General features: G+C 36.8%; 1 protein-coding gene across 1 annotated transcript in view; it reads right to left on the bottom strand.

Moving 5' to 3' along the window:
- CWF19L2 (CWF19 like cell cycle control factor 2) overlaps positions 1 to 25,865 on the bottom strand; it is a 76,401-nt gene that overhangs the window by 15,072 nt on the left and 35,464 nt on the right. Inside the window, exons 10-12 of the mRNA XM_067466551.1 lie at positions 16,192 to 16,314; positions 15,095 to 15,232; positions 3,391 to 3,603 (exon numbers count right to left, since the gene is read on the bottom strand). Of these exons, the coding sequence (XP_067322652.1) occupies positions 3,391 to 3,603; positions 15,095 to 15,232; positions 16,192 to 16,314 (474 nt within the window). The remainder of the gene's footprint in view (positions 1 to 3,390; positions 3,604 to 15,094; positions 15,233 to 16,191; positions 16,315 to 25,865) is intronic.

Raw genomic sequence — 25,865 nt, forward strand, 5'->3', positions numbered from 1 at the left:
AGAGAATTGGGGCTTTTCTCAACCATGCACTCACTTTGCTCTTCAAAATGGACAAACCTGTTTTTATCACCCAGCTCCTTAACATTGGGAGAAACTTATACTTGAGGGGACAAGTATGCAGCCATCACATCTAGTTTGGGTTTCAACATTTTGCTATAACAAGGGAAAATAGCTCTTTAATTGGTGGATTTTAATGGGATATTTGAACATTTGCATCCTTAAAACTAGGTATCTATTTAAGAAACCCTGAAAGCTTTTTTGTCTCCTAATCTGCTTTTCTTGACTCCATGACACTCTTAAATACCAGCCAAATAAATAAAGCCTGTCTATATAACTAATCCTTCTATACATAATCTTATAAATGTTACATCTTTCCCTCTTGTGTTTTTGAATTTTGTTCGGAAAGAAATCCTTAGAACGTATTTCAATGGTAATTATTTTCAGGTATTTGGTATTTATTATGTACCAAAATTATTTTAAAGCTCACATGATTTAGCTATTATTATTTCGTATCAAAAGCATTGCATAAATTAGTATAAAACTGATAAAAATAGAAGGAGTGCAGGTGGCTAAATATCTTTTGACCAAAAACGGGCAACAGCAATGGCATTGTCCATAGCCTCCAACAGTTCTTCCTCTGTACATGAGGCATGGCATAGTGGACAATCATACAGATGCAGAGTTGTCTGTTCTGCTTCACAGTCACACAAGGTGTGGGATTCTTTTAGGTAGTGCCATTTTGCAAGGTTGTCTTTTGATCTGCCCACTCCACTTCTGAGTTTGTTCAGGGACTTCCAAGTTGCCCATTCTTGGTTTTTCCCCGGAGGAAAACTCTCGTGGGGAGGCCACCCAGTTGAGATTTCCTGCTTTAGCTGCCCAGTGGGATACCCTTGCTGTTCCTGTGGGGACGCCAAGAGGAGTGGTAGTTCTCATAAAGCTTTTCCTTGATTTGAGTCTACTGGGAAGAGGCTGGTAGCCATGTAGTGGATGACTTTCAGTGTTCAACCTTATTTCTCTCACACTTAGCAGCAACTTCCCATCACACATCGGGGGAGGGGGGGCAAGGCCAGCTAGCTTGTAGAGCTTATCAACAGGTGTAGGTTTAAGGCATCCTGTGATTATTCTGCATGTTTCATTCAATGTTATGTTCATCTGCTTTGCATGGGCAGACCTATGCCAAACAAGGCAGGCATACTCTGCAGTTGAGTAAGACAAGGCTAGGGCTGATGTTCTTAATTTTGGGTCTGCACCCCATGTGCTGCCAGTAAGTTTCCGCAGGATGTTATTACATGCAGTTACTTTGTGCTTTGTGTACAAGCGGTGTTTCCCATATGCTAGCGTTCCATCTAAGGTGACACCGAGATATTTAGGATGGGAACAATGTTCAAGCTCTTGACCTTCCCAGGTGACTTTCAATTTTCTGTTGGCTTCGCAGTTGCATAGGTAGAAAGCACACTCTTGTGTCTTGGCAGGGTTAGGCTTCAGGTGATTTAACTGAACTGGCTATTAAAGGAAAAATTAGCTCTGAGCTGATTTCAGAGATTAAGCTATTTAATTTAATGTTTCAAATCCCCATGTTTTTAGCTTGTACACATTATTCTATGACGTCTCAGATTCTGGGAGGACAGCCAGGTATCTTGTCTTGTATGAAAACAAGGTATCAGTAAGATGTACCCCTTACCAACTTCCACTTCACAGAGCAATGTAAAATGGTAACTCAATTTGAAAAACACTACCAGGATATAAAATGTATTAGGAACTGTATTTCCTTTTAATACCTCTGTTAAGAATATCAATCTACTAATAGAATCTTGTCCTTCTGAACCATGCACACTATTAAGGTACATTGCTAAGTTACCGTAGGATCACTACCGTGTGTGTGTTAAGAGAAAAAGACTCACCCTAGTTGATTACAATCCATAGGCTGAGTAATTTGGATAATTAAGGTCAACAAGTCTTGGGCCACTCCTAAAGGGGTATAACTGGGGAGAGTTTGTTGTATGTTTGGGGTTTACAGAGTGTTTGCCTCTGAGCTTACTTGGTGTAAGCTCCTGGCTTGCAGCCTATTTGACTTTGGCAAGCTTGTCTTCCATGCTTGTGAACAAGAAATGAAGATTGGGAGAAGACCTATTTTCTAATGGAAAGTACTGCATGAATTAAATGCAAGAACCATACGCGAGGTTGATATTCCAGAGGAACTGTGACTGTATTTACTAGAAAGTTTGTGTTGAAGTTTATTTAATTTTTTATTTCTTCTACTTGTGGATTTTTGGGTTTTTTAAAAAACATACAAGGGACAAATCTTCTGCTGGTCTGCACGCATCATCAAACTATAACACACACCCATGAAAATGCCTAGTTGGTTTCTTATAACCCACATTTTCTAGGTAACATAAATTAAACAAGTTGAAATGGTATAAAACAAATATCCATATAATGTTTTCAGTAAATATGCTGCATTCTTTGAGACATGTTAGTTCTTGAGAAGCTACTCCTAGCAGTCCTTCTTGCTTTAATCAAAAGCAAGTACAGATCGATTTAATTCTGTTGATAAGTTTTTGCAATGTGCAGTCAACATTCAATCACCTGCTGGTATTTTTGTGAATATATCTGCATCTCAACTGCCTACCTCACCATTTGGAAGTAAGGTCCCTGGCACCCTCTACATTCCAATGTTGTCCTAGATCTCAAAATATCCATTCCTCTGTCCATAAGGCTTTGTGGGATAAGAGGCTTTCTCATATGGGGACTAAATGACAAATCCCCAGTTTGAACATATTGTGAATCTCAAATGCAAACAAACTATGGTCGAATAACTGGGTTACTGTGAGTTCTTCAGGCTGTATGGCCATGTCTATCCTAAACTGAATATTTGGGGCTGGGAACATTGAAAAGTCCAAGCCAAAGAGTTCCATATTTTCTTTGCAACCATTTAAAAGCTGGATTTTAAAAGAGACGAGACCATACAGCTGCTTAATACATGAATGACTTTGCTTTGACTTTGTGGGTTTTATTTCCTTTACAGCTTCTAATTTCAATTTCCTCTCAACAACCCCTTCCCTCATACTACTGAACTTTGCTTTGGCTTCCCAATTATTTACCCCTTTATGCAACCGAAATATTCAGTGCTTGTATGCCATCGGTACAAGGTCACCCGCAAATCTGAAGGACTGACAGAGATTAACTTGATCATTCAAGACAGAGTCAGATCATTTTTGCCACATTCTTGAGGAAGTGGCTCTTTCCTCTTAATTGGAAAGGTCAGGGACATTGAAAGACAATAACTCATGTCACAAGAAGCAATCTTCCTTTTAATCTCATAAAACCATGGCAGAGAAAACAGCCCTCTTTCATTTCTTCCCATCAAGATTGTCTATGTTGCTTTCTTACCTTGTTTCCAATTGCAATGATGAGATGTTTTTGAAGCTCAGCACTACCAAAGCAGTGAGGGCATTTTTCCATACGTGCAGCAAGTTGCCGATGCTCATGGATGGCTTGGCTCCTCTGCCTTCCCTCCTCTACCCCACTCTGTTCACCCTTTGCTGCTTTGGAAACAAACATGTCATCCAGAGTATAGTAGTCTCTATCGGTTTTATCTGAAAACTGAACAAGAGTAAGATTTAGCCAGCTTAGGGTAGTATGGAAAATGATGTATATCACAGTACAGAATCCTATTCAATCCAAGTTTTTATATTCTTTTTCCCTATATAACGTTGCTTTTATATGCACCCTCTCTCTTTATACATCCTTCTCTTTTAAAAGGGGGAAGGGGAGAGGAAAAAAGAAAAATACGGGGGAGATTGGTGACCTCCTGTCTATTCCAATCTAGTCACAAAGAGCGCTAACATCATACCCTTCACTCTATACCTAACTCCTTTCTCATTCATACTACATACTAACTCTTTTCTCATATTACAACATCAACAAAATGTTTTACTCCTTTTAATGACAATTCTATGTTCAACGGGAACATATGGGATTATTTTAATGGTTTAAATTGTATATTTCATGTTTAGCAGCTGTTGTAAACTGACTTGGGTCCTTGGGGATAGGCAATATAGAAATTTCCTAATAAACAAAAATAAATTCAGTCAGATGAAATGATGACCAATAGGAGTAGGAGGATTGGAGTAATTAAGGAATGATTATTTGGAAGATGCAAGTAAAGCTTGTCCAGATCTTACTTCAGGATAATCAAGGTAAAGGTAATATAGAAATTTCCTAATAAATAAACAAAAATATTACAACATCAACAAAAACTTTAATTTATTCTTCAAAACTCAGAATTGTCTTCTTCATTCAAAAAGTGAATAAAAGATTTCCAATCTATTAAAAAGTTTTCAATGTCCCTTCTTTTAGTAGACATGTTAATTTGTCCATTTCGGCCAAGTCCATCATATCAATTCCTCCATTGATATGATGGACTGTTGTACTCTTCCATTTCTGTGTGTATAGTAGTCTGGCTGCAATGGTCATATATTGCCACAGTCTATCTTGGTTATTTTTATAAGTCAGAACAAGTAGAAAAGTCTGGTTTTAGCTGGATGCTTCCCCCTAACATTTTCTGGATAACTGTGTATTTGAATCCAATATTTCTTGGCATGTTTACATGTCTACCACATATGATAGGAGGTCCTCATTTGTTGTTTACATTTCCAGAAAATATTGAAGCTCTTTTTATATATTTTAGAGAGCTCTTCAGGTGTCATATACCACTGGTACATCATTTTACAGAAATTATCTTTTAAGTTATAACATAATGTGAATTGTAACCCTTTATTCCACATTTTCTCCCATTGTTCCAACATTATATTGTGGCCCACATTTTGTGCCCACTTTATATATATATATATACTTATATTTTTCATTCGATAGACATATCTGGCATCCATATTCTAAGACGTTGTCCAATGACCAACATGGTACTTAACATGTAAAAGCCTGCTTTTCAAAAACAAATATTTCTATTTACTTCCAGATTTCTAACGGAGGGGGGGGGGGGCAGCAATTGCAGCTTGTGGCAGAAAATTGGTCCCCAAGTACCTAGCTTGCCTACCCTTGCAATACCGGTCTAGAAATTCTTTACTAAAGAAAATCATAACAGAAGAAGAAGCTAGGATGAGATGGGAAGAAAACATTCTAGAAACACGGCGGAAAATGTAGAAGATGCAAGAACACGAATCATCAGAGAAAATTTGAAGATGACACCAAATTAGGAGGGCTAGCCACCCAGCTCCAAGGGAAGAATTGGCGTTCAAAATGACAGTAACAGAAGTAACACAATTTTAACAAGAATAATTGAAGGACATTTGTTTAGGCAGAAAGAAATGAACAACGAAAGACATGTGGCTTGAAAATAGAGCATGTGAAAATGATCAAGATATCTTAGTAGAGTCAACACAGTGCAATACTATGGTCAAAAAGCCAGTGCAATTATAAGCTTTATCAACAAGAACATAGTGTTGGTTCACTCTATCCTGCCACGGGCAAATGTCACCCAGAATACTGTGTCCAGTACTAGGCACACCACTTGATAAGCTGGAACATATTCAGAGGAGAGTAATCAAGATGGCCAAAAGTCTGGAAACAAAAGCTCTATGAGGAATGATTTAGGAAGTTGGGATATATTTAGCCTGAAATAGAGAAAACTGAGAGACTATATGATAGCCATATTTAAATATTTTGATTTTGTCATTTGGGAGTTGTAGTTGGTTGTAGTTTAAATACAATCAAAGAGCATTCTGAACTCCACCAACGATGGAAGTGAACCAATCTTATCACACAGAACTCCTATTACCAAGAGAAAATATCAGAAGCATTCAACAGGAACATATAGGATTATTTTAATTGCTTAAATTGTATATTTCATGTTTAGCGGCTGTTGTAAATTGACTTGGGTCCTTGGGGATAGGCAATATAGAAATTTCCTAATAAATAAAAATAAATTCAGTCAGATGAAATGATGACCAATAGGAGTAGGAGGATTGGAGTAATTAAGGAATGATTATTTGGAAGATGCAAATAAAGCTTGTCCAGATCTTACTTCAGGATAATCAACAGGAAAAGAAAACTACCTGGTAGGAAAATTGTATACCAATTTTAACTTGCTTCACTTTTTTGCCCTAACCATTAATAGCCTAGAAAATTTAATATGTATGTTCACTTCTTCACATCTTAATCAAAATTAAGACAATATCGCATTAAAAGTTCTCAGGAAAACCATCCATATTGTATTGCAGAAGAATGATGTGTTGCAATTTGCAATATAACTCAGGTCTTTTACATGTTTTCATGAGGTTTCTATAGAAACCTGATAAATATTCCCCATAAAGCTTTTTAAAAACAAGCAATGCAATCCATACAAGGTGAGAAAATTCACAACATGATGGTTACAATGCACATCACTGATAAAACAACTACTTTACACTAGACAACTATAGCAAGAGACTTGTAAATTCTGGGAACCATATCAAAAGAGGTTAATCTAGCTGTGATTTGCTTAGGGGAAAAAAGAAATACCTAATTTCTATCTGTATGTTTATAGCAAAATACTCAATCTTATCTCTGACACACTGCAAAAATTGAATGAAAAATTAATTTAGAAAGATCATTTTAAAATGTGGACTGAAAAATGAGGTCAGCACATTTCTCACAACCTTGTATTGTTTATATATGCCAACAGATTATTAAAAACATATGAATTTCAATAAATGTGGATTCAATTAAATTAATTCAAAAATTAATTAACACATTTTAAAGTAAGATAGAAAAGGCCAATTGTCCTCATCTTAGCTGTGTACTTACTTGACATCGCTACATGAATGCTCATCTAGCTTTATTCAGAACAAGATAGAGAGCAAAAGCAACATTCTTTTTATTTAGGAACACTCCACTATCAAATAAAAAGGATGTTCCAAATTAAAAAAATAACCAATGTACTGTAGTCAAGTTCAAGTTTATTAGATGCTTAGACCATAGGTCTTTCACATATAAGGCAAAGAAATACATGAAAACCAGATTAACAAATACAATATAAAATATAAAATGCAACCAATTTACTGGAAAATATAATTCCCACAATCAACACACATATCTGCGTAAACGTTCCATGCAATTCTTAGTGTGGAATTCCGTACTCCAGCTCACAAATGACAATCAAGCATCACTTCTAAAGAGATCTGGGGGATTGCGAGAAAATGAGTACTCTGAGCACTGGATTAAACTCTAGAGACCAAGGTTCAAATCCTTATGGAATCCCAATGGCTCAATTTGGGAGGTCACTCCTTCTCAGCCTCAGAGGAATGAAAAGAGAAACCTCCTCTGACCATATCTTGCCAAGAAAACCCAAACCAACAAGGCTGTTCCAAATAAATTGGCGGAAAGGTGTTTTTTCAGAAGGGCAAGACTTTGCTGAACAAGAATCAGCATAACTTCTACAAGTTAAGAGTTCTGTCTTAACTTTTAGAGTTATTTGACAATATAAGGAAATGCATGAACCATACTAATTGTAGACACTTGCAAAATTCCTATTTCAAGGATTCCTGACCAAACATTGTGATGCAATTCGAACTGGTACTATTTCACTTGGTCACATATGGAATGAGCAGTGACATGCCCAAGTTTGCTGATATTTTGATAATGATGTTGATGTTATTATTATTATTAAAATCACAGCACCTCCTGACTTAAACAACTTCATTTTTAAACGCTTGCCACTGGAAGAACAGCAGGGAAGTTGCCATTCTGGTTTCCCTGGGCAGGGAGTTCCAGAGTTGAGGGACAGCCACTGAGATGGCCCACTCTCTCGTTCCAACCAACCAAGCTTGAGATGGAGAGGGGACTGAGAGAAGGGCTTCTCCTGAAGATCTCAGGGCCTGGGCAGATTTGTACAAGGGATGCTGTGTTTTGCATCTTATGTATTTATTTTCTGTTGTTTGGTTTTTTTCATTATGCTTTTGTATTATATTGTGTTTACTGTATTGATGGGCGTGGCCTCATGTAAGCCTCCTCAAGTTGTCTTGGGGGAGATGGAGGCGGGGTATAAATAAATAAATAAATAAATAAATAAATAAATAAAAAATAATAATTATTATTATTATGTGGTCAGCCAAATAGCCTGGACCTGAACCATCTAGCACTTTGAATTGTCCCCGAAAACAGACTGGGAGCCAGCGGAGCTGCTTAAACGGGGGGATTATCTGCTCTCTGTAACCAGCCTCAATGAGCAAACCTATGCAATGAGAAACCTGGTAGAGTTGGGCAACATATGCATATATGTGGCACTGAACTCGAAAACTCCGGATGACCTCTCCCAGCAGTTTCATGTATAAGTTAAACAGCATGGGAGACAAAATAGAACCCCAAGGAACCCCACAGGACAACAGCCAGGGGTTAGAACAGAAGTTCCCCAACAACACCTTTTGGGTATGGCCCTCCAGGAAGGATCAGAGTCACTGTAAACAGTGCCTCCCAGTCCCATCCCAGCGAAACAACCCAGGAGGTACCACAGCCAATGGTATTGAAAGTCGCTGAGAGATCCAGGAGAACCAACAGGGACACACTCCCTGAATCTAGCTCTCTGGTTAGGTTATCCATCAAGGTCTGCTCCATAGTCAAGCCTGAAACCAGATTGAAATGGATTTAGATAATCTGTATCATCCAGAATTCCTTGGGAGTTGGGAGGCTACCACACACTCCAAGACCTTACTCAGAAAGGGGAGGTTGGGCACTGGCTGATAATTATCCATTATAGAAGGGTTCAGAATGGCTTTTTAAAATATAGGCCTCACAAATGCCTCCTTTAGGCAAGCTGGAGCTTTACCTTGTTCCAAGGAAGCATTGACTACCACATTCTCTCACTCTGCCAGTCCCCCTCTGACCTGTTTGATCAGCTAGGAAGGGCACGGATTGAGAATATATGTGGTAGCTCTCACCTCTCCAAAGATCCTGTCCACATTCTCTGGCTACAACAAATTGAAAGGTATCCATCAACACTGGACAAGCAGGAGACAACGTTACATCCATTGCAACCGTACCAATAACAGCATCCAAGTCAGAACAGATCTGAGCGAATTTATCTGCAAAGTACTGTGAGCTACTGAATGGTCAGGATTTCTCTTTGAGGACCAGTATGTAATAGCCTTCTGACCACTTGAAACAGCTTAGCTGGACGGTTCCTTGAAAATGCAATGCAGAGACATTTGTATTATTGGTACATATACAAATATATGCAGTGGGTTAAATCGCTGAGATGCTGAACTTGCTGACTGAAAGGTTGGTGGTTCAAATCCGGGGAGCGGAAATATGCAACTATTAAAACAGAATTAAACACAAACAGCACTAAAAAATAATAGTTAAAATCCATCAAAACATTAAAAGTTAAAAACCACAGCATTTTTTAGCATATGGAGAACTAACAGAGACTGTAAAGAGTTCTAAGAGGATTTAGGAAAATAAGTCCCAAAATGATAAGTGAGACTGGATATAAGCAAGTGTAAACTGATGCATACCCTCCCCCCCCCCCCACACACACATAACTCTCCCCCCCCCCACCCCACCCTTGTAGATATATGGTAATGGATAAACTCATGGTGGAGAGGACCATCAACAGCTATTTGGCAGGACAGTGATAAGACACCATCAATACAAGATGCCTCTGAATGGCACTTGCTAAGAATTGGAGGAGGAAGGCACAACTGCACTCACATCCTGTTGGTGGGTTCCCTGCAGAGCAGCTAACTGCCATGTTGCAAACAATGTACTCACCAGTCTCCCACAGAACCATCAAGAATGTAATCTAATTTCAAGGGCACCTACAGGATTGAGATGCTGCATTGGCATCTGCCATCCAACTTATTCATTTAAAAAACACATGGGACAAAAACTCAGGTATATAAAATCATTAAAGACCAAGGTGAGATTTTTTTTTTATCAAAAAGCTTAAAAGTATATGAATTGAAGGTACTGGTTGAGTACTGGTTTGGTAAAAATTCTATGTTAGATAGCTAAAACAGAGATGTTGATGGTTTTATTAAAAAAAATTCATATTCTTGCAACAACAAGCATGGTAGTAGTTCAAGCATTGGACAGGGGCTCAGGGAGGCCAGAAAATCCCATGACACATTTAACTTAGCACTATCATAAGTCAGAAATGACTTAAAGGCACACAATAACAACATAAGATTCGTAGACTACTAGTCCACTCCATCAGTTTATCTGAGGGTACAGTGCAGTGAAAGCAGAGAGGTGGTACTACTAGATAGGATCCTCAATTGTAACATGAGACTTTTATTTCTCCTTTCTTCACAAGTGGTTATGGGTTTTGGGAATGTGATAATGGAACAGTTATATAACTATTGTAATTAGTTCTCATATAAAATATTGTGTCACTAGAAGAGATAATCAATATACATAGACGAGGAAGCGGCAGGACTAAAATGTATACTCTGAGTATCTTAAAAATAGTGAAGAAAAGGCCAAAAGTTATATAAAATCATGTAACATCACATACGTGCGTATTTAATTCTATTTATTACTAGTTTTGTAACTGGCTTTCCATTCATCACCTTTTGGCAGCTGATGCAATTCTTCCTCGCACTCACCCACTGAACTTGCATTTCTTCCCATAAGAACACTAACACAATCATAACTCAAGATACATCCTATACAGGAAGGTAAAAAGAGATACTGCTGCTTTGAAAAGTTGCCAGAGAGGGGGGGAAGTATATAGATTGTGTAAACTGGATCAGTGTGATGTAAAATTGCCATGGCAACATTGACATCATCCAGTTTAGATGGCAGCATTTATATTTCAGGAATGTAGTAGTTCAAATATATTACAAGAAACTGACAAAACAGAACACCGGTGGTATTTGTGAACAACAAAGGTTTCAGCCTAATGGCTGGGAACATGTGCAGAATAATGTAATTGTTCACCTTTAGTGGAAGCTATTTTTTTTAATTATTGACTTTATTCTGGTCTTAATTAAATATTGTAATGATAAGGTTTCATTATATAAATACTCATTTCTAGTTTAAGCTCTACTATAATAGCTGGCATCTGTGTTTGCTGACTAATTTGTAACAAAATGTTTGCCAATAGCTTTTTTCTATTAAAAAAAACTCCAACTGATCTGTTAAATATTTCACAATTAATATTTTATCAATGATAGAGGTCTGGGTTCAAAGTAAGAACAGCAGAATGAAAAGAAATGTTAATGCTACTCCACAAGCATTTTGGCAAGAGTTTAGAAAGTATCAGGCAGTACCTAGAGCACGTCCTCTTTCATGCAACACAAGAAGAGATAAATGAAAGGCTAACAGAAAACAGAGTTTATGCCAGGTGTAACTGATTTCAGCAGAGTTTTAGCCTACACAATGGATTAAATTCTATGTCTCCAATAAACAGGTAATAAAAACAATGTAAATAGCAATTACAGAAATCTAGAAAAGGCACTCAATTAGGGCTAGAAATTATTTATCTATATATTGGTGAGTTCTATTGTGTCTTTTGGGTCACAGATATGGAAGACCTACAAAAGGAAGAACAAATTTACATCTAAATTGTGAAATGTGCATGTTTTGTTGGTTTTTAAAAGCCTTGCAACTTTACAAAATTGCAGACTGTAACACCATAACATCCCAATTTGTACCCAAATGACTTTGTGTTGCATTGGAGATTTTTAATTACCGTTAGACAACCAGGAAACTTATTGCTGTTCTACTGTATACCACCCAGTGATCTAGCAGATCATGACTGGCCTTCTACCTACTGCTTCTCTGGGCAACATCTACCATCAATTCAATACATTCCTAGCAATTTCAGATTTCCCAAAGCAAAGATTGATATGGATGAGAGTGAAAGCATGAACTTTATCAGTTAGCGATTCTCAACGTATGAAACTGTTTCTCTTGTTTGGATCTTCTTTCCAATGGTACTGGATTTTTCATTTCCAAATGTGTCAAAAGCAGGGTTTTGTTTTTTTAAGAAATGAGCACCTCATATTTGCTATTCTTATTTTTCCTTTTCATTCCAACTTTTACCTTCAAGATTGCTTCATTCCAAGGTGTCTTCAACCTACACAAGTTATTTCACAGAGCATAATGAAGACTGAAAATCATCTGTTTGGACAGGTTTACAAACAAATGAAATCAAACTGATTTCCTTGCTGAATACACAGAGAATAAACCAGAGTATGTTTTTATTATCAACTTTTCTAGTTCAGCCAAAAGGGGAAAATAAATAAAAGACCAGAAAAGAACTGAAGTAACGAAATGCTCCTGTTTGCTACAATACCAGAGTACACAGGCCACATCCACAAGCCTGTGGCAATGCAAGATAACATGTGCTGATTTCTATAGCAGAAAAATTTCTAGCCTCGTGCCTTTTAGGTAACAGATTGGTTCCTTGATGGGAAAAACAGCAAGTTTTTTTATTTATTTATTTATTTCAGGCTTTTATATCCCATCCTATCTCAACCTCCAGAGGGACGGTGAACAAATCGGCACCCTATGGTGCCCATACCAGAAACATAAATATACAATTTAACAGCAGTATAACAATAAAACAGTATAAAACAATATAAAAACAAAGGTTGTGTTCCAAACAAAACCAATTTTTGCTTACCACAAAGGGCATTCACAACAACTCCAATGTGAATTTGAAATTCCAAACAAAATTAAGATTGAAGTTGAAACATCTTTATGGACCCAAAAATGTGGATAGCGTTAAAAGTGACAACTCCTTGAGCAAGATTTCAAAACCTGAGCAATCTCTATATAAGTGTATACAGAGGCCAAGGAGCCATTAACCCTGTCCTTAGATATAGTGCAGTAGGGGGATGGACTGCGAATGGGATATCTGCTGCCCACCCCACACATTCAAGACAAGATAAAGTAACAGAAATAAGCCTGAACCATGTATGTTCTGTCTACTGTTGTTAAACAAGATGTGTGAAGTCCTACAAAAGCAAATCTGCACTTATTTGAGAGAACACAAACTTTCCCCTGGCAGGCTATTTCTTTATAAGTTCGCTTACTCCCTGCAGAAAATGGGTGGGTTAAAAATAAAAATGTATGTAGCTGTTTCAATCTCTCCCAAACACAAAGGAGGAATGGGAGAAATGTAGAACAGATTGGCTTTTCACCTTCGTTCCAGTTCTTAGATAATAATTTAATGTAAATTTAAATGCCAACTTAGAACAGACACAATAAACATCCCCGTTCCAAAGTACATATAATTAGCAAAAGTTATTAAGCCTAATGTAAATGTAAAATAGTTACACTTTTCCATTAACTTTTCTACTTATGATCCAGACACACCAAAGCCAGAAATTCAGTTGAAAAGATTAATGAAAGTCTTGCACAAAGCTGAAGGGCCACTTTTCTCATATTCTAGGAAGAATATCATTTTTAGACTTCAGCAATTTAAAGATGACATTCATTTCAACTGATATATTTTTCATTTCTCTTCCAAATGAAAGCATGGGAGAGAAAGTCATTATTTGGATGTCAATTCTCTGCACTTCATTAATAAAAATTACAAAACAGTTTCAGCAGCTGGGCCTAAATAGGAGGGGGAATGAAATCAGCACCTTTTCATTTAAATATTGATTTCAGAGTTCATGCATTAATATTTCGAGAAGCAGTATTATAAAAATATATTACAACTGCACACATATTGAAAATCCAGGACACCACAGATTTTGTATTCTTATCCAGTGGAGATGCTTACTACAGGATCCTGGTCCAGTCACTTCTGTCTCTAGGCTATGTTAAGATAAAACTAAAGTATTTCGAGAGGCTTTAGAGGACAACATTTCAAGGCTTTTTCCTGGCAGTGAACACAAGAAAACCAAGAGGAGAGCCCTTTATCTGTTTCCAAATCCTGAAATATACACTGTTTTCTTCCTCTTTCTCTAAATAAGCTAATACCCTATGATGCTATTTCACACTAACTTAAGACAAGATAGGTAAGAGCTACTGGTAATCTCAAGGTGATTTGCAGTGGAGTTACAACAGCTACTGATGTCCAACCATACTCCAGAAAGTTACAGGTAAAAAGATAAAGGTCATGGGTCTTAGACTAACCACTAATGCAATATTCACCTTTAAAATCTATGTATTAATTGGTTGTCACACACAACTGTACTAATAAAATTGATTGATTGATTGATGATTGTTGTTGTTGTTATTGTTATTGTTGGAAAACCTTATCTTTAGGTTAACATTTGAAACAGAACATATGGTATTTTGGGGGGGAGTCTTCGCAATTTTGCAGTTGCTTCTGTTTAATATATATCAACGTTTTTGGAAACTAAATGGATGCCAAAAACTCAGTTTTGTCTACATCCAGCTTAAAGTTTAGGTTTCTCTTATCTTGCCCAGACTTCTATGTATCTAAGTGGCAATTGTGGGTCCGCAACACATGAATCACCAGAAGTGCCCCCTTGTACATTACAGAAGCTCAGTCTCAACTGCCATTTTGTTTCTGTTTGACAATCACAGTTTCTCGCTGTTGTAACACAGCATATTATTCTGCTGGAGGCTTTTAAATAATGAGAGCCACTAAGGTATACCATCTGCCTAGATTTTTAGAAGAAAAAGGCAGGCTTCCACTAGAGTTTTTAAGACTCGACACATGTTTAGCAACAGGGTTCATGGAACACCAAGTTTCATAAAAACTAGGGCTATAACCCTATACACTAAATGTCCACTGCTTAAAGAGAGTAGGATGTACTTCTAGCACACATCGAGTTATTAAAGATCATTGTTACATGTTACTATAATGTGTTATAATTATGAATACCATAGGATTCCTATCCATACAAATGAAATGTCTTTACATATTGGTTAAATATGAATGAATACTGCTAACCTGAATTTCTTCAATTTTACCATATTCCATTAAAGCCACAAAGATCAGTGGTAACATGCTAAGCCAATATTGCCATTGCTTCTATTTGTATTAACAGTTGCATTCAGACCTTTTAAATGCATTTTTTTCATAACAGTCAGGAAATTGAAAATTATTTCTTTACAAAGTATTGGAAATGCTCTTTCAGGTTTAATATAAATTCCAATATATCAGCCTTACCTTTGAAGCCATTCTCATGAAAAGCCTATTTTGATCCTCTGCTGTTCTCATCTTTTCATTTTTGACCAAATCCTTCAGGCTCAGATTATCATCATCTTGAAAATACCGAACCCTTTCCTTGTCGACATGAGTCGTGATCTGAAAATGAATAAGAAGAAATGAAGATCCACTCAGTACAATTTACTAGCTATTTCAAAATGCATATTATTAAAAAATTCATTGGACTAAGCATATGAATTGTACAAAATGTCTCTACTTCAACAAAATAACCACAAACTGATATAAGAATTTCTCATCAGAACCATTAAAAATGAACTTTTATTCAAGGTTGTTTGAAATTATTATAATAGGTAATAAATCTGAGTGCAATAAACTGGTGAGCATTTTAAAAACATAGAATTCTTGTCATTCCCCATAGAGCATAAGCAAAAGTTAAATCCCATACTACAGTAGTGTTTTGCTTATCCAACATAAACTGGCTGGCACAACGTCAGATAAACGAAAATGTGGGATAACATGGAGTCTCCTACTGTTACCCGCCCAACGCGGCACTAGACATCTAGTATACTAACAACAGGGACTCAATGGGTTAAGGCAAGACAACACCTCAGGGCTAGAGTGGCCCAGCAGTAAGTATCCATATGCAAGAAGAGGAGCGTGGAAATCACAGAGGGAAGGAAGGAGGGCACTTCCACTTCTAGTTCTGCCTCTTTTTTCCCCTTTCCTCCCTCCTCCTCGTCGTCTTGCCTTTTTCACTTATCAGGAACAGAGAGAGAGTTGGGGAGTGCTCCTTTAACTGAAGGGGAAATGCTGGAAGAAAAGGGGGTGTCAGATAAGACGGAATCTCGGATAAGAGAAGGTCGGATAAGCGAGACTCTACTCTATATCTAATGGACATGAAAGAAGAACTGGGGTGGATAGGGGAAGAGAAGTGTCACCTTCCTTGTATTTCATGGCACTCTAAAATACTGCAATCACTTTATTGTTTGTGTTTAAGGTCCAATGTCAATCTAACTCAAATCCTACCCCACATGGAATACATTTATTACTATATTCTAAGAAGAGGAGACATTTTAATAAAATACTGAATGGATTACCTGCTTTTTCCTTCTTCTGCCTGTAGACTCGAACGATTCATGTGGAGCATTAACAGGCCAAGCTCCTCCAGTTTTATCAGTTCTAACCAGGACAACTTCATGTTCTTCTTGAGAGCCTGTGGTCTATATCAAAGCAGGAAACAGATCAGAAAACATTAATTTCCTTTTAAAAAAGAGGAACACAACATGTGTCAAATGCTGAATCATAGAATCAAAGAGTTGGAAGAGACCTCATGGGCCATCCAGTCCAACACATCGAAACATGGCAAGATGAAACCAGTTCACACAACTTATTCAGTAAGTTGCTTTTCAGCAAAATAATTAAGAGTTTTTCACTGAATAAATTGTACATTGTCCTAGAAAGAACTCTCCTGGTATGAATCTGATATGGTACTGATATGTTCATAAATGACAAACAATAAGCAACAAATCTTGTGCCACCATTAAAATCTAACTAATATGTTTTGATGGAGGCTTGTATAAAATAAGATTCCCTTATGTATCCTGAGATACATGAAGCATTATCCCGAGCTTCAATTCTACGTATATGAGGAAAATGAAATGCAGGAAATAGAAGCTGTGACAGTGACAATAATAAAAGTGTTTATTCACACAACGGTTACTGCTAACAACAGAAACATCTTGGCACCAGAACAACTAAACAACCCTTGGAAGATTAATAAAGAAAAAAACTTATTTGAACTATAAAAGCAGAATATAAATGATGTGGTGACTGATTTATTGGTAAGACATATGTCTTTGGTGGGAGGAAATTCTTCAATCTTTCATGAAAATATCATAGACAACAAAATAAAGTCAGCCCTCCAGATTCACTGGGAGGGGAGCACAAACCCCCATGAAAGTGAAAAATTGTGAATAAAGACATTGCTTTCTCTTTTTTTTACCTGAAAGAACACCACTCTAGCAATTTCTAGGTCTTCCAGTATGATTCCATGGTTGATTTCTGCTGGAAGCTGACCACAGAATCACTGCAAGAACTAGAGATTATTAAAGAGGTGCTCTCTAGGAATCTCTGGATCAATGGTTCTCAACCTGTGGGTCCCCAGGTGTTTTGGCCTACAACTCCCAGAAATCCCAGCTGGTTTACCAGCTGTTAGGATTTCTGGGAGTTGAAGGTCAAAACATCTGGGGACTCACTGGTTGAGAACCACTGCTCTAGATCCTTGAGCATGGCCAGAGGAAATTGATACTGGAGAACTTAGATGTTTCTGGAGAGAATATTTTAATCAAATCTGTGAATAACCAAATTTACAAAAGACAAACCTGTAAATGTGGATGGACAAGTGTAATACTTATTAAAATTTTGGATTCAGCTAATTTTCGACAAAGTTAAAAAGGACCTTAATTACTGCAAATATGTACTCTAAACTAGGATTGCAAATTGTGTAGCCCTCTAGTTAATACTAGACTGAAGCTGCCAGAATTCTTCACTAGTTGGTTAGGGCAGGTTATACCTCCATTCACCAACATCTGGATAGTCAGATAATTCCCTCTCCCATTTTCAATCATTACTAGAACTGCGGAAGAAATGGAATTTATTCTATGGAGGGTAAAGGAAAGTTCCTATCTTTGGTTCATTTGTTCTCAAAATAGAGGTAGCAAGGCCAAGCATTATGTCTGAACTAGCTCTAAATACTGTAAGGTTAGACATCAGGGAAAATATCTACAGATGTATTGAACAAAATGAAAAAAAACCCAATATAAACAAGTAATGGATTAGAGAAGACAGCGTAAGCTTTTCGCTCAGTTAATTAGAAAGCAGAAGCTCATTGTATGCTAATTGATTAAATTAGCTGTAATAAGGGGAATGTCATCAGAATTGGGTACATTGAAACTGACTTTGTCAAGTTTGATAAAAATTGATATAAATCTCTATTCAAGCCATTTTCAGTCAAATAAACAATGTGTCCAACTCACATCTGCTGTACTAGAATTGACAGCTTATTCATGAAAGGTCTCCATGAGTAAAAAAGCTCAGTGGTTATGAAAGCATTAAGGTTCTAAGGCATTGATTATATTCTTCATGGAAACCAATACAGAAATAATTGATAGTGGAGTAGGAATACAAGTGGGAGCCAAACTCTGAGGTGTGCATTGCTTTTCCTCCTAGGTAATTCTCCTCCACCACCTTTCTCGATGTTGTATGCAAACAGAATATTACATAAGACAGAAACTGCAACTACAGTTACTAGGAATATTGATTTGGGGTTTCCAGCAGTTTGCTACTATTTACACAGAGAACAGGATCATCATAACTTAAAGGCTACTTGACAACCACATGCATCAGTTGCTAACACCTTGAAAAGAAGAAAACAGGGTATGAATTCCAAGGGAAACAAGCCCAGCATCTCATTTCAAAAACATGTTTTGTAGAGATCTAGCATTTACAAATGAACTGACTGTAATAATCTATAATCATAAACAACTTAAATTAAATTAAAATGTAGCATTAGTTATATACTGATTTAGTCTTCCTTTCTCAAGCACTGTAATAAGCTAGCCAAGTAGTAGTAGTAGTAATAATAATAATAATAATAATAATAAACATCACACAGTCCTAACCGCTTGGGAAGTGTTCGACTTGTGATTTTGTAATACGAAATCCAGCATATATATCTAATTTGCTGTGTCATACTGTGTTTTTGTGTCAGTATAATAATAATAATCTTTATTTATATCCCACCCTACCTTCCCAAGGGGCTCGGGGCAATTTCCAACAAATAATGGCAAACATTCAATACCGTAATAATAAATACATGCATTTGTGGATAAAGAATCAGAGGAATGGCCACTTGCATTTATCATATGTTGTAAACACATGCAAATCAAGTATAGGATTACTGGACTAGCTGTTTATTCAAGTGCTGTGTATATCCCTTAAGTGAATTTGAATTGTCGAGATAGTATAGCAGGTATACATGCATTTCAACCCTGCGAAACCAAATCTAGAATCTCACAGGATGGTGTGTTAAGTCAAATATAATCTTTGGGAGTTATCTGTGCAGCCTCAAGGGAGGAAGACTGATCCATAATTTAACAGCAGAAAATGAAATAACCTAAAAAGCACACAATTTGATTTGAAGATCAGCCAAGTTGACTCTGAGCAACTGAGCAAAGGGAGTTGACATTAGACTGATAACTTGTACCTGCCAACTATTAAAATGGAACCGCTTCTCAATATTTGATGGCCAAAGTAAAGGATCAAAGTTGCAAGGGTCCCTTATATCACAGGACTGGGAGAAGAAAGATACTGGTGATTTAAAAAGTTTGAAATTAATGAACAGATGCATATTGCATGAACCCAACACGATGCAAGGATAACTGCAGTTATCTATCAAGAACTAAGCAAATTAGTCTAAGCATGGTATCAAAAAGCCATTCTAAATGATATGTGGTTGGCCTTCCATATATACCATGATTCTCTGTGCACAAATTCAGCTATCATACTTGAAAATATTCCAAACAAAACAATTCCAAAAAACAAACTTTGTTTTTTTTAAAATTTTATATAAGGGATGCCATGTATCATATCACTATATATGATGGGATTTGACTCTCCACAGAATTTTATATCCATCATGTGAATATATTATTATTATTTAATGGTTGAATGATGATTGGATAATGTTTTAATAGGAGACTCTAATGTTTATGTTTTTATTGATTTTGTTATGGTTTTATTATATGATTGTTTTTATTGTATTGAAATTGTATTTTGTGGTCTTGGCACCGATTGTAAACCGCCCCGAGTCGCCTGCAGACTGAGAGGAACAGTATATAAATATAGTAAATAAATAAATAAATACTATTACTATTACTATAAACACTATTAAAACAATATTTTAAAAAACATAGTTAAAATCCATTAAAACATATTCAAAGTTAAAAACCACTGCACCCCTCTGACTTGATATTATATGTGTATGTGTCCTGGAATCAAGGAGTCATGATCACCATTTTAAAATATTTTAAAGGCTGTCATAAGGAAGAGGAAACAGAATTGTTTTCTGCAGCCCTGGACTCAGAGCAATGGGTTCAAATGACAACAAAGGAGATTCTACCTGAACATTAGGAAGAATTTCCTGTTCGTGAGAACTGTTCAACAGTGGAACTCTCTGCCTCGGAGTGTGGTGGAAGCTCCTTCCATGAAAGTTTTTAAACAGAGACTGGATGGCCATCTGTCATGGTTGCTTTGATTATGGTTTTCCTGCATGGCAAGTGGTTGGACTAGATGGCCAGTGTGGTCTCTTCCAACTCTATTATTATATAATTCTATGAAAACCCAGTGGATACTTATTGCCCACTGCAGCAGTATGTAGAAAGGTAATTGTTTGCTTACTTGAAAAAAAAAAAACCAGTGATATCAGCAGCACTTCATATAGTCTCTCTTGGGAGAAAAACACCAGCAAAGACACAAGTAAAGCAACAAAAGTAAGATATTTCTGAAAACCTGACCATGAAAATGATAGCGATGCTAGCCATGGGTGGGTGACCCTCTGAGTTAGCCCTGGTGCTCTTCCCTCTCCACAAAAGGACTCCTGACTCATCTATAGGTCATGTCAAAACTGATAATTTTGGCCCTCAAACCTTCCCTTGACTAATATATGTGATTAAAATATACACAAGTATATAAGGTGAGTAGACATTTTAGTTTTGTTTTATGGCAAATGTTTTATTTGTATATATTGTTATGTTTCAATAAGGGACTTGTTAGACCAAGAAGTAAGGAATAAATTCTTTGAATTAACAAAAAAAAAAATCACTCTATACTAACTGAATCTGGATAAAATCTCAGAGAGCTCTTTGGCTATGCTGACATCTTTTACCTTGTACATTCAAAACATAACAAGAAAAAGTTATAAAACTACAAAAAATATTTTTGATTCTCATCATACTCTGACACCTTAGACTGAATACTTCCTACACATTAACCTTCCACAAAACACCAATCATACACAATTGCATTTACTGTTCTACTCTTCTCACTTTGCTAACTTGTGTATAGGAACACAATCAATAGGATAAAAGAATATGAAGTTTGATCTATAGCCACCAGTATCTAAGCCACCAGTATCTATTCTCTTGAAGGGACTGTTTATGCTTGCAAACAGTTGCTGCCATAACTGCGTTTGGGAAGAATTAAATACATGAAAGGTTTTGAAAATTGTATTATTATTGTTTAGGCCACATTCGATTTTAGATATTTTTATACAGATTGGGCCTGCCAAACACCATGGTTTACAAATGCCATAAAAGTAAACAATAAAAGTAGGATATTCAACAAGCTAGCCAGGAAGCAAAACAACAACAACAACAACAACAACAACAACAAGAGGCTTTTATGAACAGCCTCTTCATATTGACAAAGTACCAATTCTCAGTTGAAATAGAGTCAAAGGGGCCAAAGGCTAAAACTAGGTATGATATTAGCATTACAAAATTAAGGATGTACATTGCAAATTGCAACAACTGGTTTTAGAAGAAGTCTCGGGGAGGAAGATTGATTTCCTCCTAAGCAGAATGTGAATATGAACAGCCAGGTTATAACAATTCTGACTGTCAAATAAGACTTCCAATCTTTATTGCTCTCAGCAGATAAAGCACACAAGTGTTTTAAAATACTTGAAACCCCAGTGTTGCACAAGACACACTTGCTAAACAAGTGAAGCAAATCTATTTAAATAATATTAAATTACAATGAACAAGGAAAAAAACCTCTTTTATAACAATAGAAGAGAAAAGTTTACTAAAAAAAAGATGTGCAAGCATGAGTTTCTTAAAAGATCACATATAACAAAGGATTAAAAAATAGTAAATAGCAAATGACTGGGAGAAGACAGAAGATGGGTGAGGAAACACCTTCCCAAAACAGAATCGAGGCTAGAATAAGACACTGGCCTCAGCTGCCAGGCTGCCATCAGCTTGACATACTTACATATGCACATATTACACACTGTACAAATAATTGAAAGATCATCCACACAGCCCAGATGCATTGGATGAAAGCCAGACATCTTTATCTAAGGAATATAGCTTAATTACTCATCCTAAACTGTGTAATTACTTTCATGAAAATGTTTTCCTTACATTCTGGAGATCATTGACTAATGAACCTTAGAACACCAATTACGCATACTGTTATATTGATGAGTTTCTTTTATAATGACTTTTCAAAATGTAAAGCATTTCTAATTGTGCCACACTGAGTTAGGGATGTTCCAATTTATTTTTAATTAATGTATAGTGTAGGTTTTGAAAACAGGTCCCCAAATGTTGATGTTTAACTCGCATTCTCCTTAAATAGGCCATGTCTCTTGAGATGACAGATCCAATCAGAGTAAAAGTGAACAAAGGACTGCCAGTGTGAGGTTGGCACCAACTAGAAATAAATGGAAAGGAGAAGGGCAATAGCCTTTTCCTAGGGAGTCGGCACCTGAGTGTAGAATTTTGCTTGGTGGATCATTAGATAAAAGCTTAAATATAAAGTGGGAGACGAGAATATCTTTAAGTATCAATGGCAAATTCAACTTCCCAGATGATCTCATAGTGGAAGTTCCCATCACTGGAAGTAAAGGCCAAAGGATGGGAACTATTGCTTTAGCATATGCGAGTTTACATTTGTTATTGCTAGTTGATAACCCTTTCGGTGTTTCATAAATGAGAAAAAGGCCAATACAATGGCTTGGAAACCACTAAATCTGGCATCCTTAAACTACGACCTTCATGTGTTTGGACCTTCACTTCCCAAAATGTCTGACCACTGAATAACCTGGCTAAGGCTTCTGGGAATTGGAGGCCCAAACAGTTGGAGGGCCACAGTTTCAGGATGCCTGCACTAAATAATGGAAAAAGCAGAACAGTCCTCTAAGGGAGCCCAGATTCAAACCAGAGAAGGAATGGGCTTTGCCTGAGGTTCCCCATCATTCTACAGCTGCAGGGGCCATGTTGAACCATGGAAAATTAATGTCTGGAAAAAGAGAGAATGAACAGAAAAGAGAAAGAAAGATAAGGAAAGAATGCTAAGGTTGCGAAGAGGAAATCTGAGCCCTCATCAGTTGTTACTATCATTTATTTACCCAGTACCATCACACTGCATAGCGCTTTACAAGAAAAAAGAACAACAAAAGTGTATCCTGTAGGATTGCAATCTAATTAAGATATGACACAAAAGGAAAATTAATTGCAGTATGGGAAGTGATTAAGTCCAGCAGATACTGCCTCTACCCCTCTTTTTCTAAGGGCAGGGCAATAGAAGTTAGAAGGAAGAGACAATTTTACATCTGCTTCTGAGCTGAGGCATGATGGTGCTGTACCTAACTTCTCTCTCCCTCTGAGGACAGGGCAATGGCAGTTGGAAACTGTCTTTGGGCCTCTCATTTGCCTCTAATAGAACTATGCCTGCCTCTTCTCTCTCTCTCTCAGGTCAGGACAGTGACAGCTGGGAGTCTTTCATCTGCTCCTTGGCCAAGGCATGATAGACCTGTGATTGCCTGACTTCCCAATTCTTCTGGTGTCCTGTATTATTTCTGAAGTTATGTCTTCAATTAATTTAATTTTAATTCAGTATTGGAACCATCTACTGTTTTCATTTTTCAGTGTAACTACCATAATATTATCCCTACTTCTTTTACTCAGTATTTCCCAATTTGATACAGATCATTGACTAAATGGCTTCAACATTCAACCAGGATTCCTTCTCCGATCCTAATCTGTTTTTTAAAAATGTATAACTTCATACTTGATATAAAGATCTCACCTGCCCACCATTTTGAGCATATATCAATTCTAATATATTGCCTTGCTATGGATAGAGACATTCCTTTGGACTGCAACATCTTATTTGGTTTATACCTCCAACTCTATAATGTTATTATTTACAACTAATGTGAAACCAACCCAGGAAGGAGCCAGCATTCCTCATACCTAAACCACCTCAAATCTACCAACTTTAAAAAAAATCTAAAATCTAAAATTCTTATCCCAAATCTCAAATTCAGTATGACGGGAAGAACATTCTTCTGTATCAAAGTCTGGGAATCAATGATAAAATTCTACCAGCTAAAGAATAATCAAAACCTCCTCTCTTGCATACATATTATTATTTCCCAGTTAAATACATCACTCAATTATACTCAAGAAAGATTAGTAAATGCTCACTTCCAACAAAATTGAAGCAAAGGGATTGACTGATATTAAAATTACAATGAGCTGGGGAAAAGCCAGGCTTATATAGCCAGGCTATATAAGCCACAAACCATCTGTTATGAGTTGATTGGAATTATCCAAACTTTTGTACTGGGCTATCTGCTTTACATACACTGAGCTGCTTATGACACTCCGGGGATGCAATTTCTCAGTTTTAACTAACAATAAACATTGTATGCATGCAGGTAGCATTTTGAAATTTTCTAGTTTCTCTTGGATTATGAGAGTTACTAAAATCTTTCAAAAATTGCTTCTTTCTTATTTATATCTATCTCATCCTTTCCTCATTACAGGATTAAAGACAGTCAGCTATTAATCCATAATAAAATTAAATAAAAATAAGCAAATTTCATAAACTGACATGTTAAAATAAAACACTAATTTTAAAACAATTAAATACATTTAAACAAACAAACAATATTTTATTATGGCCCAAAGACCCTTATTGCACTGTGGGCATACAAGGTATGCAGCTAATGAGATCAAGAACATCCAGTTCATTGAACACACAAATGAATAAAATTTACAACAGTTAAAAATTGCTTAAAATACATGTTAACTAAAAACAGAGGTAAAGACTACAAAAAGTGCCAGCATGTTTCACCCTGTGTCTAAAATGGGGAATTGTCTAATTCTAGCTGCAACAGAAAGGAATTTGGCAACCTTCTGTACAAGCTTCATCTGAAGAGAAGGAAAGCTAGAAGTAAGTGTTCTGAAGCTGCTATTCAGTCCTAGGACGAGCAGGACCTACATTAATTTCATTTTGTAATTTCTATCACACAGGATTTGGCACAGGCCGAAGCCACATAAGACAACTGGCTGCATCCAAAAACATTTTCAGACAAAGAAAACTTCTTTGTGAGTGCTAGATTACAAACAAAGAAGGAAGATGCTTGTGGGTTTTTTTGGGCTATATGGCCATGTTCTAGAGGCATTTTTCTCCTGACGTTTCGCCTGCATCTATGGCAAGCATCCTCAGAGGTAGTGAGGATGCTTGCCATAGATGCAGGCGAAACGTCAGGAGAAAAATGCCTCTAGAACATGGCCATATAGCCCGTAAAAACCCACAAGAACCTAGTGATTCCAGCCATGAAAGCCTTCGACAATACAACGAAGAAAGATGATGGGGCTGGGTTTTGTTGTTGTTCATTCGTTCGGAGCCTTCTAATCAAGGTGAAAGAAGAAAGCGCAAAAGCCGGGTTGCAGCTGAACGTCAAAAAAACCAAGATTATGGCAACAAGAATGATTGACAACTGGAAAATAGAGGGAGAAAATGTGGAGGCCGTGACAGACTTTGTATTTCTAGGTGCAAAGATTACTGCAGATGCAGACTGTGGCCAGGAAATCAGAAGACGCTTACTTCTTGGGAGGAGAGCAATGTCCAGTCTCGATAAAATAGTAAAGAGTAGAGACATCAGACTGGCAACAAAGATCCGCCTAGTCCAAGC

Source organism: Anolis sagrei, chromosome 3 (genome assembly GCF_037176765.1).
Source record: "Anolis sagrei isolate rAnoSag1 chromosome 3, rAnoSag1.mat, whole genome shotgun sequence".
In the NCBI taxonomy this organism is placed as follows: domain Eukaryota; kingdom Metazoa; phylum Chordata; class Lepidosauria; order Squamata; family Dactyloidae; genus Anolis; species Anolis sagrei.